At 30.9% G+C, this 13,865-nt stretch overlaps 2 protein-coding genes across 2 annotated transcripts in view; one reads left to right on the forward strand and one right to left on the reverse strand.

The window, feature by feature from the left end:
• LOC148230548 (uncharacterized) overlaps nucleotides 1–13,865 on the forward strand; it is a 314,285-nt gene that overhangs the window by 192,069 nt on the left and 108,351 nt on the right. The gene's annotated exons all lie outside the window — the stretch shown is intronic.
• The window catches only part of LOC148230556 (uncharacterized), an 85,905-nt gene that overhangs the window by 55,876 nt on the left and 16,164 nt on the right, over nucleotides 1–13,865 (reverse strand). The window contains exon 2 of the mRNA XM_088194626.1: nucleotides 3,319–3,427. Coding sequence (XP_088050752.1) covers nucleotides 3,319–3,418 — 100 coding nt within the window. The 5' untranslated portion in view covers nucleotides 3,419–3,427. The remainder of the gene's footprint in view (nucleotides 1–3,318; nucleotides 3,428–13,865) is intronic.

Raw genomic sequence — 13,865 nt, forward strand, 5'->3', positions numbered from 1 at the left:
ATTCGCACATATCGATGATGTAATCCATATAATATCTAAAAAATATGTATGTATGTTCAATTATCGAAAACTGGCTTCTATTATCATAAAAAGAAGTATGTCTAGAAGTGAATTTTCCTAACTGGTTTTCTATTATATGTGATATATTTTAAGTGGCTCGATTATATTGTAGTTATATATGTGGTATCCTTCAACTCTTGACCATGGTGTTTGGATGAGTGGAGCTCTAAACTCAATTCTTATCCAGTGAACAACTATGTTTGAGATTCATATATTGTCATGGAAAGTTTTAGGGGTTGAAGCGAAAAGGAAAATCGATTTAAACATGCCAGCAACGATGGCTCAATTAAATAACTTTTTCAATGCAGTTTTAATGGATCTAACAACCTAAGCGGTTTATATGTGTAATTTTATACAGGGATAAAATATTTTTAACATGCAATTATCGTAAGAAGAAGAAAAAAGTTTTCCTATTGGCTAAACATCTATCAGATCTTCACATCTTATAATTTCCCGTCGCATGGTGCCTCTCTAAACACAATCGACATTTTTGTGTGTCATCCCGCCCCGAAAGTGTCTTCTTAATCGCCGGCTTCCATCTACTCAGCCATTAGGTACAATTAGAGTGATTTCCAGCACAATTATCCACACACAATACACACTCAGATGCCGAGGCATTCGTTATTAATATGTACATTCCGACGGATACGAATCTTCTCCGTTGCAGGGGTTCAACCGGAGGTCAGGAGAGATCCGAGAAAAGAATATGCAGCTACTAGTACGTGACCAGAAATATGCGCTTTTTCGATATTTTCCCAGGAGTTTTGGGCTCACGTGTTTCGGAATCGTAAACCGCTCACACGAAATCCTACTTAGAGCCGCCGCATTCCGGATTTTTTATTTTTGAACTCCTTTTGCCGTTTTTCAGATTGAAATGTAGCATTTTACGTGCACTTGATGCTGTGCATATGCGAGAGTTCTTTTTTATTACGGCCAACATGTGAGAGAGCGATCATCTCTCGTTGACATGATGTGTGTGTGAGTGCGATATGGAAGAGGATGTTTTAAATCATCTCGGAATGAATGCGTAGAAAATTCACGTGTTACTATAACGTAATTTGTTACATACATATACACATGTAGGATATTAAATAAATAAATTAACAATACTGAAATGTACTGATAGTAAATGGCTATTTAGAAATGTTTATGATTAAAGATGACGTTGTAGGAAATTCGGAAAACAACAACGACACACTATAATTAACTACGATGATTATTGCTATCTAGTAAATTATTTAATGACATAAACGCAGAGTATAGAAAACGAAATATTACATAAGCCTTCCAAAAATATCCAAATATATGGTGAATTTATGTATCTAGAAGAAACATATACATAAAGACGTCTAGAAAATATAGTATGTTGAGAGTGACATCATCGCGCTAATTACATATTGAAATTAAAGCACTAGCATCAGCATGTTTATATGTTTTTTTATACATATTTATTACATTTTTTTTATAAACACTCTTTTAAAACCATCAGATTTTACATACTTTTATAATAATAATAGCAAATCTGTATCGACGGTTTTCAAAGTACGGGTAATAAAATAATTAATAACGAGCTGAGCGTCGCGTGTGTAACAAATTTGTACTATAGATTTTGTATTTTCGGATACAAATCTGAAATGCTTATATAATAATAAAAAGCCAGGATATTTACATTAACGATTTTTTTAGTTATGATACTAAAAGTAATACATCCCATTTTTTATTCTTATGAAAAAATAATAATATTAAAATAATGTGTAGTCTTAATTTTTTTTAGTTTCAATTTTAACTACAATATATTATATAAAATGCATTTATATAAATAATTGATAAATAATAAGACGTTAAATATCTAAATTATTTATAGCAATTACACAATAAGAAACTAGTTAATGCTCCTACTCGACGCATTTTGATTTTATAAGAACTACTGTGGTTGTCTAAAAAATACTTTTCAAATATAGATATTACCTTGTTTTATATATGTATTAAACTAAAGGTGCTATTTAACAGGATTATCACTTTAAAGAGATACATATATGCATTTAAATAAATATTTGTTCCATAAAACAAATTGTTTGTGCATTACAATAATAAAAAAATAAGCAATAAATAACATATCTATGTTCAATAAATATATTAGATTTCGTAATTTTTTTGCAAGAATTGTTCAAAAAACCGATATTATTTTCTTCTTTTTTAGGTAAATAATAGATATTTAACAACAAAAATATATATTTTTAGAACATCAATTTGAAAAAAACACGTTTTTTTAAATATAATAATAATAAAATTGAACAATAAAAATAATGATTCATAATATAAAATTCCATCTTTTTAAAACGAAAATCCCGAAAAACATTTTATATGTAGTGTGCATTAAAACAAATGATTTGTGCATTAAAATATTAAAAAATGAACATTAGTTAGCTAAATATTCATACTACTGAAAATATAGCATTACGGTAACAGTTGCGAAACATTCATTTACTGTTCAAACCCAAACCTAGCCTAATAACAAACCCAAATCTAACCTGGAGGAATTCTAGTTCATTAAGATAAAGTTTTATCAAACAATCATTTCAAACTTCAAACAACTTTATATTAAATGAACAAAAGAAACAAATGAACGAAGCTCTCAGACACTTTTGAAAAAATCATTTTCACATTGTTAAGTGCCTTAAGATTATCGATAAAGCATAGGTTGAGGTTACCAATAGAACCCTCAATTTCGCTTGGGGAATTGTCGAAAGAGTGTGAAAAATCCTTCACTTTAAATCAGTTTAGAGATATCTGTAAAATGTGAGAAATAGTGCATAATTTCGTGGAAAAGAACCACAAGTGTGCAAGCCATGAATATATTCAATGACAATGCAATGTAACATATTTGCCAAATCCTCAAATGGTGGCAAAAGCAAGTTGTTAGTTCTTATGAATTTATACATTTAAAGTGATAAATGCAAATAAATAAGGCAGATAAGTTTTTTCTTATGAATCATTACATGGTGATTAAGTTTATAAAAACAATAGGTTTCCGGTGTATTGCATTATAGAAACATGATGCACTCACGGAACTTGGAGATAATATGTGTCAGACGATTCATTGGTATCTTTCAACTACTATTGTAGTAGGATATGTGGGAAGGATTTTTTAACATATCCTATCAACAAATCCGGTGTAGGCGAAGATAAAAAATACTATATTATTGTTTCCATATGTAACTCTAGACTAGGTGTTTGATAATTCATGAAGACACTTACCCATATCATCATGTTGGTCCGCACTGGAATACGTTCTGCAATGCTGCACCATTGTAGCAGCCCTGGAGAGCACCTCCAGAGGAGATTCTACAGTCTCCATTTTCACCACCTGCGAAGAAAATGATAACATATGTAATATATATATAATATAGTACACAATTAACAACATAAGGTCGTGGTGAATCGGCGCAATTATGGCAACAAAACGGATCGCTATGCAACGCCGTTATCTCTCCTCTCACACTCCCCAGCATCATCATCATCGTCCACTCTCACGAATAAATTCGAGGTTTTATCTCACGGAGATCACGCGCATTCTTTGAATCATGGGAGAGGAACAAGATCAGTATTCGAATATACGTATCTTCCGATAAGGGTCTCGTGAGAGTTATTCACGTTTGTTACTACTACAAAAACATATTTTGGGATTGAATGCATACTTATTTTATATATGTGTCTTCATATAAAAACAACATGACTTATAAGAGAAAAACATTTAATGTTTTAGTTTAGACACACATTAACCCTTTTAGCAAAAATACAAATTAAAAAAAAAAGGATATGTTTGACAAGAAACTGGAAGATATTACGAAACTATGATTGAATAATTCTGTTTAATGATAGCTAAAAGCATATAAACAGTTTATTAAATTGACAACTAACGATATTTGTTATAAGAGGCATTGTTGTAAAAATTCATATTTCTATTTTTTCTGTTAAATAAAATTTAATGTAAATAAATTCACGCCTTGCTTATTTTTACACATATTCATAAAGAAAAACATGTTTTTTCACTTAGTAATTTTCAATAACAACTTAAAAGGCGTGAATCTCCAGAGCTTAATGTCAAAACATGTTAACTATATAGTTAACCACAGTCCTAACAAAATTGGCTCCCATAAAAGTGCAGTTAATACGTTTTTCACTTACTGATTTTACGTCCTCTAAAAGCTAGTGTTCCTTTGAAAGAGCAAACGTAATTTAGTATAACGTTCTCGACATGGAATATAACATTCAAGTGATAGTTTTTTTTTATTAATTGTAAAAGTGAACGAGTTGTTTTAATTGTTATATCATATATCAATCAGTCCATCTTATTTCTTTGTTAAACATATAAGTTTGAAGTTTTCTTTTGGTTGAAAACTAAATGACCAAGCGACTAAATATTTTTTATTTATTATTTTATTTTATTAATTTATTTAGCTTAATAGCTAATCTTTACATCTAACAAATTTAGTAAACACATATAAAAATATATAAAAAATACATAACAGAAAGAAAAAATAAAAATATACAATAATAAAGTCTTAATATTATAATTTATTTCTATATGTACGAAGGTGTTTTTTTATTCCATTTATGAAACCCGTTATATTTTTGCTGTTTCGGATTTCTCTTGGAAGACTATTATATAAATCAAAACCTCCGTACATAATTCCCCTAGCCGTACTCGTTTTCTTATACTTAATTATCTTTAAATTTTCTCTATTTCTAGTATTATATTTATGTACATCTTTATTTCTTATTAAATACTTATTAAAATATTTTGGTAACATATTATTTTCTAACTTATATATAAATACTAAAACATTCATACTCAATATTTCTTGAACATTCAACCATTCTAATCTATCAATTATACTTTTACAATTAGTTAATCTATTTTTATTTAAGATTACTCTCATTGCCCTATGTCAGGGGTCGGCAAAGTGCGGCTCCGGAGCCGCATGCGGCTCTTTGGCTCCTTGAGTGCGGCTCTTGCACAAATATCCACGGGCACGGGCGCTAATTCTGGTCAAGTGTCCTTTCCATGCAACGTTGAATGTATGCGTGAGCGTTGATGTAGTACATGTTTCGTCCGGTAGGGGCGCAGCGCAGCGTAGTAGTATGACAGTTGTCAATCTGCGTATTTGGTGGCTACAGACGGAGCCAAAAGTATGATCGGCGTCAGAAAAGGGTTTGTTGCAATTTTGAAAGAAAAAATTAATCACGAGATATTGGTTTATCATTGCATTATTCACCAAGAAGCGCTTTGTGCGCAGACATTTCCGGAAGAAATTAGTAAAGTTATGAGATTAGTGATCACGATTATCAACTCCATTGTAGCTAAAGCTCTTAATCTCGTCAATTCAAAGAATTTTTAGTTGAAATGGAGAGTGAGTACGCTTCATAACAAGGTTCGATGATTATCAAATGGGAACGTTTTAAAACGTTTCGCGTCCCTATTGCCAGATATTGAAGCATTTCTCCTTGAGAAGGGAGATCCAGAAATTACAGACAATTAGTGGATCCAAAACTTTCATTTAATGGTAGACGTTACGTCTCATCTAAGTCAGCTTAACCGTAAAATACAAGGAAAAGGAAGCACAATTTTTTCGATGTTAGAGGAAGTCATTTCATTCGAAAACAAATTATCCCTTTTTGCTCAAGATTTTGAAAGGGAAACATTGTTTCACTTTCAGAGCCTGCTGAAGCATCGCCAAGAAAATATTTACTCTATTGACAAACACCATTTCAAAACAACAATTTTAAATACGAGGGAAGCATTTCTTAGCAGATTTCAGGAGTTTAAAAACAGCAAAGCGACCTTAGCATTCGTCAAAAATCCTATTAATGCTACAATAACTTAGTTTAAATTTTCTCCTTTTGGCATTGACATTGATAACTTTGAAATACAATTGCAGGATTTAAAAAACAAGGAAATATAGAGCTCTAAATTTCAACGTCTTTGTATTGATTTGGAAATATTGGAGAAGAACGAGTGTGATCTTAGTTCACAACACAAGTGGTCTGCTTTGAAAGACCTGGAGAATGAAGACATGATCATTTTCAACGTCTGGAAAAGTATTCCTGACTTACGATCAGCTGAAAAAACTTGCGTTTGCTGTTCTTTCCCTTTTTGGTTCTACATATTCATGCGAACAATCCTTTTCAAGCATGAACTTTATCAAGAGTAAACTGAGAAGTCGTCTTATTGATGAGAACCTGGAATCATGCCTAAAATTAAAGACAACAATATATAAACCTGACTTACTGAAACTTTCCAAGGAGATGCAAGGCATTGTTCGCATTAAGTGTTTGTCAGTCATTGTCATGATTTAAATTTATGGATACCTTACTTTCATATTATTGTTTATCAACGAATAAGTCTTTATTAAGTGTGAAATCAAGTTTTATTCAGTGTACCTGTAATTCAATGAAGGTCTAAAATTATAATAAAGGTTTACTAAATTGAAAAACAGATTTGGCTCTCAGAACTATTTTGAATCGTTGTAATGTACATATTTGGCTCTTCGGCCAATAAGTTTGCCGACCACTGCCCTATGTGAATAAACTTTTAAAATACATGAAGAATTTAATTGTAGAGTCGTTAATAAATAATATCGTTTCATGCAGTTATATTTCAATTAACATAAAATGGAGTAGCATTGTGGAGAAATATATTTTTTTATTCTGCCTATAAAAAAAATACTAGTGAGTATAAATTAACAAAAAAATAGTATAAAAACAGATAGTTTTTATTGCATTATAAAATATCTTGTTTTTATACAGTCACAAATATATAAAGAGCTTCTGTCTTTACGTTTCAAAACACACAATCTTACAACGGAAAAAATACTAAAAAAAAACAGTAATCACAATGACTCACGATACAATCGTCAGCGGTTTTCACTTTCGATTATCTCGATACAATGCACCAACCGAAGGATGTATTTTTAATGATGTAAATTAATAATAATTTATAGCCTCTTCTCTAAGGTGACTTGTGTGGTTCTTTTGTGAAAAGCATTCCCAATAAACCAGTAAAATTAATCGAAACCATCTTTATGGGATTTGTACGCTTAAGTCTATGCTTTTACGACTGAGATACTCACAAATCAACTGTATGCACGTATTTATGCGAGCGTATACTGTAATTATTATTACTTTGGTAACATTCCGGCACATGTTCCAAAAATTTCACATTCGAAAGCGATTGCGCTCCGGAACGTGTCTGCTGAAGTGTTTGTTTGTTGACCGTGCTTCGCTCGCACCAAATTTACAAAATAAACTGGTGAATTCTTTCGTTTGAAGCAAAATATTGTAACGATTAATCTTGTGACTATATTACTTCTGTATGAGGTGACGTATCTTAAACATATACATATATGATGATGTGGATTGGAAAATAATTGTAAACATAACTCGTGTCGCATTAAAATATGCAATAGTTCCAAGATATCCAGATTCACTACTTTTATTAGAATGTCCATAAGACTAGGTAACTAATATTATCTTCAGTAGTTATTTTTGAATCACAAATCTGGATTACTGAATATATACTAGCCTATGTAAGATTTATTTATGAGAAGAATGGTTACCAGTTAAAGCCTGTACTATAAGGTATAAATATTTATCACATACATATATCGATTAACGTTATACTATTATGAAAACAGAGCAATTGATTCAGGTTCAGCAAATAAAATGCTGCAAATTTGGAAGAAAACTACTATCACGAATTACAATATGTACTGTAAACTGAAATTGCACATTATTCGTATAAACTGCATATAAAGCAAATTATTGGGCTATAATTTTACATTTTTAATATTATTCTGAACGTCCGGAAATGTTGTAATATGTGTTTCAAAATTTAATTTACCGTATAATGCGGCAGAACTAATGTCTTTATATAATATCTTAAGATCGGATGATTCAATTTCAAATAAGATCTGCGGTACACCTGACAAAAAATAATCCTTTGAGGATAAGTGATATATTTCGCATTCTAATAAGAGAGTGATTAAATTAAAATATGAAAAGTAAATTACAAATGCAATTCTTCAAATACTGTGACGTTAAGATGTTATCTGAAGCTAAAATGAATCATAAGGAATTAATGAACAATTCTACATATATTTTTCTAGAAACCATTCGTTAATCAAACATAGATACAAATGAGGTATTTAATATAAAATAATGATGTAAAATGCCTAAAAACTATTTTCCTACAAGTGAAATAATTAATTCATCATATATAATAGCAAATTAATATTTAGCACTGTATTTTTGTGCGCTCGTTGCCGAGCGTTCCCACTGCGACGGCGCCGAAACGATTTTATTGCTTTTGACGTGAATTTTTGCCTTCTGAGAAGTGATAATTGTTTTTACGCCCTCATATTGACCAAAATTCGGTTTGAATTCACTTTGACCAATACTCTTATATCAATAATGCTAATATTATGCGCTTCGTGGCATATGAAAAGCTACTTTAAATTTAATTTGAATGATATTTGAATATATTTTTTTTAGTAAAATGCTTGAAAATAAGTGTTTTTTGTTTAAAAAAAGCCCTGGTGTTATATATAAACATTATAGATTGCTTGCTTATTACTCTAGGCATGAGTAAAGAACGAAAAATTTTCTGTTGAGATATGCCTTTGAAATTTATGTAATTTACAGTTACCACTTAATTAAATTTCCAACAAGCTCAATTTATTTTCAACCCGTCTTAGATTAGTAGCGTGTCTAACCAGACTTTGTTTAGATTTATTGGTGAGTCACAACTCGTGACTTTTTTCAGTATATGTAGAAATCTAGGACGTGTTATAGATTATATACATCATACATCCTATCACACTCAACCTTCGAACAATTGAAAATCATAGTTGATAAGGCAACATCTGCTATGGTGTCAAAGGCACGCGTCGTGCAAATATTAGTGCTTATTTCTCAGCCCTATTCACCACATATTATTAGCTGCCAGGTGTCAGGTATACCGATCCATCAAACAAAGGGCTTACTATTCGACGTTGAGCCAATTCACACATTCTCTACATGCACAGTAGTAAGACGTACATAAATTGTATTATGTATTGAATTGTATTCAAGTTTGTGTTGCAACGTTCAAAGTGGTTCTCATAGACCATTAGAGCTAGGAATGGTTCATAACAGTCAATCACGATGTATCGTCCTTAAAATTAGATAAATGACAGAACAGGGGCACACACTTGTCGAAATTGCAACGAGCTGGCAGTTCAATTGAGTTCAGAGATCGTCATAAAACATGCCACCAATTAAACAGACACATATTTTGGAAAGCATTTACACTGACGCCTGTTTATTTCTATAAGATTAAGATCACATAATTTTATTTAGGCTGATTATGAACGGAAATAAACAGATGTTAGTGCTATTCGCCATCGTTAGCAATCATCGTAAAGTCTTGTAATATTAATAAACGACTAGAGTTGAACACTCATATATACATATATAAGTTCGTTCAACTTATGTAGTACAAATATGGGATATAGGCGCAAACCCATTATAAAGTATTGTAACTAGCAATTATTGGCATTATCACGTAATGCGAATCTATTTTTTTTTACTAATATATAAAGTTAATAAAACTATTAGATACTAGATAACAATAAAACTGAACATTGTACAGTGAAATATCAGTATAGCCCAAATATTAATAGATAAAAAAATACGTTTTATTAGCATTTATACGGTTTGATCGACATTAACCTCAATCTTCATACATACTAAGTATACATATATTACATGTTCACGTTTAAACCGTACCTAGTTCAGTAAAATCTAACGTATATGTGCATTAAATCGGAAGCATTGAAAATGTTTATGTATTATAAAAGGAAAGACTCACTTTTTGGTCTCGGAGTCCATCGCCGGGAATTCAAAATTTGAAGATTTCATTACGAATATTGTTTTATGAATTCTTCTAATCCTCAACACATTATGTGTATATTTAATTTTCATGGTATAACACACCTAGTTAATTTGCAATCCGATTATTTATATTCAGTCAAATCGAGCAACGTACATGACGAATTAATGAAAATTATCGTCGCATAGCAAAATTTTATTTATAAATAATAATTATTTAAAGCTGTTGTCACGATGATGTCGGCCATCTTGTTTTATATTTGAATGCTTGTTTTTCATTGGTCGAAACAACCGAATGAATTACCGGCGATTTAAATTAATCGGAGCAAATTCAATTTTTTTTTTTATTATTATAATTAAATATATTTCCTTTGTTTATGTGTATTATTATGCACCGTTCATACAAAGCGATACGAATATATCCGGAAGCGACGGCTTAGAACAATTATATATAAGATATAAATATATATATATATATATATGTATATATATATATTTATTAAATTGCAATAACAATGTTTTACTAGTATTGACAATGTTTTAAATTATAATTGTATATGCAATTAAATTATGTTGTTCAGACATTTTGAGGCTTCTTTTGTAATGGCGATTCTAAATATATATTTGTTAACGCAGAAGAGCCTGAGTGTTCTATATAATGAGATTTTAGTATTATATGTATGTATAGTCCGTCCAAGATGTTAACGCTCATCATCGTTGTGTTGGAAATAAGGGTGCGTGTACACATGCATGCATACATATACAGTTCTCCGCGAATTTGTTTACACCGATAGGAGAACGTTACCAGTACTAAATCAGGGATGTTTTAAGGGTAGGGTGACCATACGTTGGAAATTGAATTAAAAATTATAATATGTTATATTTTTATTATAAATTATTGTCATGTTGTGTTATTTTGTAATCCATAGAACAATTCCTGTAATATTCTATTGGTATTTTTTAAAAATATTATATTAAACATATATTCAACTTGGAGAGTGATTCCAAAACTGTTATCATGTTTTTGAATTAAATATGTATATAAATAAATAAAATAAGTACCAAAGTGATATTTTACATTATCTTCAACAATTTAAATTAAAATAGGAAAAATTAATTGAACGTTAAATTTCACATGGTCACCCTATTATATTCTCTCACCAATACTGTAGCAATGAGCGTTCATGTTGTGAGCACAAAGTGCGAGATTATGAGCCTTAATTGTTTTTTCAATACATATAAGATATTCACTATGAGCTGAAAGAGCCCATTATTAGCGAATTTGCAATACTTAGCTGGATTATAAATATTTAACCATCACGATAGTCATCAATGAAATTAGGAAAATCTCGATAAAACTAATCTGTTATGATCGATCGGAATTATAATTATACAATAATAACTAATTCCAGTCTCCAAGACACAATATAAATTTAAAACACTAAGGTCCATATGGGATTTGAGCCCAGGGTTTTTAGGTCAATAGGCAATGACTTAAACTATTCGTCTATCTGCTGGGCAATTGCAAAAAAATACGCCAAAAATTTAGTGTCCAATAATCTCATAAACGTCAGAGAAATAATAAAGTTTTTATACAAAAATGTTTCTATGCATGATGCTTAATTCTATCAATTTATTAAATTGACGTGGTCTAAATTAAATAAGTAGTTTCCGTCTTAAAACGGATATAATAACATACTATCAAATTATATAAAATTCAACATTATTATTATATTTAGTCATACAAATAGTTCATACATATCTAGAACGCGATTAATACTTAGAGGTAATAAAACATGAAATATTTTCGGTTAATTTATGTGCAATACTAGTTTAAAATAAATAGAAACTTAGATTCTTCTGCTTGTAGCATATTTTCTTTCTTCTGCTGCTAGCATATTTTACATCATTTTTTGCATGACGTATTCAGGTTCTATAACGACCAATTATTTTATTTCTGATATCTTATATAAAAAAATACTATGATAAAAATTATTTCAAACTCATTTTAGTAATGCAATAAATAAAATAATAAGGCATTATTGTGACAGGAACTATTTGAAAGAAGTTATATTATACTTTCAAGATGTCTCGTAACGGATTTAGTATTTTTATATTTTCAATAGCATTAATGGTTCATTATGTATCCGTATTTAAATGAATCGTTTCGTGTTTGAACCACATGAATATAAATACTGGTATTTTTTCAAAAGAAACTTAATATACAGTAAATATTTTTCTTTCTACATGTTAATAAATGCGAAATTTATACGACACACATAATAAAAACGCATAGAAATTCCGAATTCTTCAGCACGCTGTCGAAAATCTTTCGTGTGCATTTGGCACGCATTTCACCTATTTTCCAACACTGTCCTAGATAAACGAAATCATCGACTTATTCATAGTCTACGAGCGCAATCCACAGAATCCGCTCTTCACTCAAATATTTGAGTGTTGATATTCGTCGACATAAAAAAGTGTTTAAATCGCTAATTGGTTCGTTTACAATCTTGCGGACAATTTCGATTACACCTCGGCGCCAAACCGCAAAAAGGTTGGCCGCCGCTTGCCGTAGGAATTCTGCTCGTTCTCGTTCGGGCCTATTATATGCGCGGAGTGCTTTGAAAAATATTTTGGCAGTAGACCATCGATATTATAATACGCGTCGGAATTCCCTTCTCGGCGGCGGCGTCTTCTCATAGTCTGAGAAAATTTGCCACTCATCATCACCGAAGTGGAGATTTCGTTCATTCAATTTGTGAGATGATGGACTGACGCACACCGAGATATACGAGATCCCACCTACTGCAATCAATTATCCAGTGTTGAGCCTCGTTGAGATCTCTCTCTCTCTCTCTCTCTATGTATCTCTTTGGGATGGAATTGTTTTGGATACTTGGAGTAAAATTGTAGAAGGGAAACATTCGAGCTTTAGTAAGTGTTTACGATCATTATTCAATTTGAATAGTGGAAATATTGTTTACAAAATATTGACATCGTCTCATTTCAGGTAAAAAGTATAATTGTTTCTCATTAAAATTTTTTAGAAAAAAAAAAATATTTCTTATATCTATTTGAAAATTTATAGCAACGGGATTTGTTTCTCAAGCTGATTGCAAAAAAACATAACAATATAGTAAAAGAAATACTAAACAAACTCTTCGGAAAACGACAAAATTGCACATTAAGAACCTGAAGACGCGTATCTGTCACTTAGTCGAATTTTGCGTAAATTATAGAGAAAACATGATATTAATCTATATTTTCATTTTCAAAATTATTTTTGCCATTATTCCTTTTTCATATTCCGTTGTTTATATTAGAAGTAAAAAAATGATGTGGAGTATATCAGGACCATCTATTCGATTGTGAGAAAAAACAAATACGCGTTAAAAGCGTAATAAAGCAAATTGTTACATGATGATCGGAGATTCGGACGCATTGGTATATGCAGCTTTCGAAGTCAGTCGGTATCTTTACAAATACAAAGGAATGATACGTAATATTAAAAAGACTAGATTTTGAAAATATCAAAGGAGGACATTAAATAAAGGTAATCTCGGACATTTTTGCTCGAAGAGGACAGGGTCTCTAAAAGGAGGACAATCCTACTCAAAGGAGGACGTCTGCTCACCTTAGTAACATTTACATGGTCTGACAAGCCGGTGGAAATTATCAGCCCGGATTATAAGTGCTCCATTACAGTGTTAACGACTCTCCAACTGTTTGAATTATGACAGTTACGCAAAGATTATCTTTAAAAAAGGTAACAGACAATACATATCTGTTTCTAATAGGAATTGGTCAAAACTAAAGACTTCTACCACTTCGCTTTCGACTTGGAGCACGCGAGAGTTTATTCAATCTTGCAT

Source organism: Plectrocnemia conspersa, unplaced genomic scaffold (genome assembly GCF_051122295.1).
Source record: "Plectrocnemia conspersa isolate PC_06_02 unplaced genomic scaffold, ASM5112229v1 ptg000010l, whole genome shotgun sequence".
In the NCBI taxonomy this organism is placed as follows: Eukaryota; Metazoa; Arthropoda; class Insecta; order Trichoptera; family Polycentropodidae; genus Plectrocnemia; species Plectrocnemia conspersa.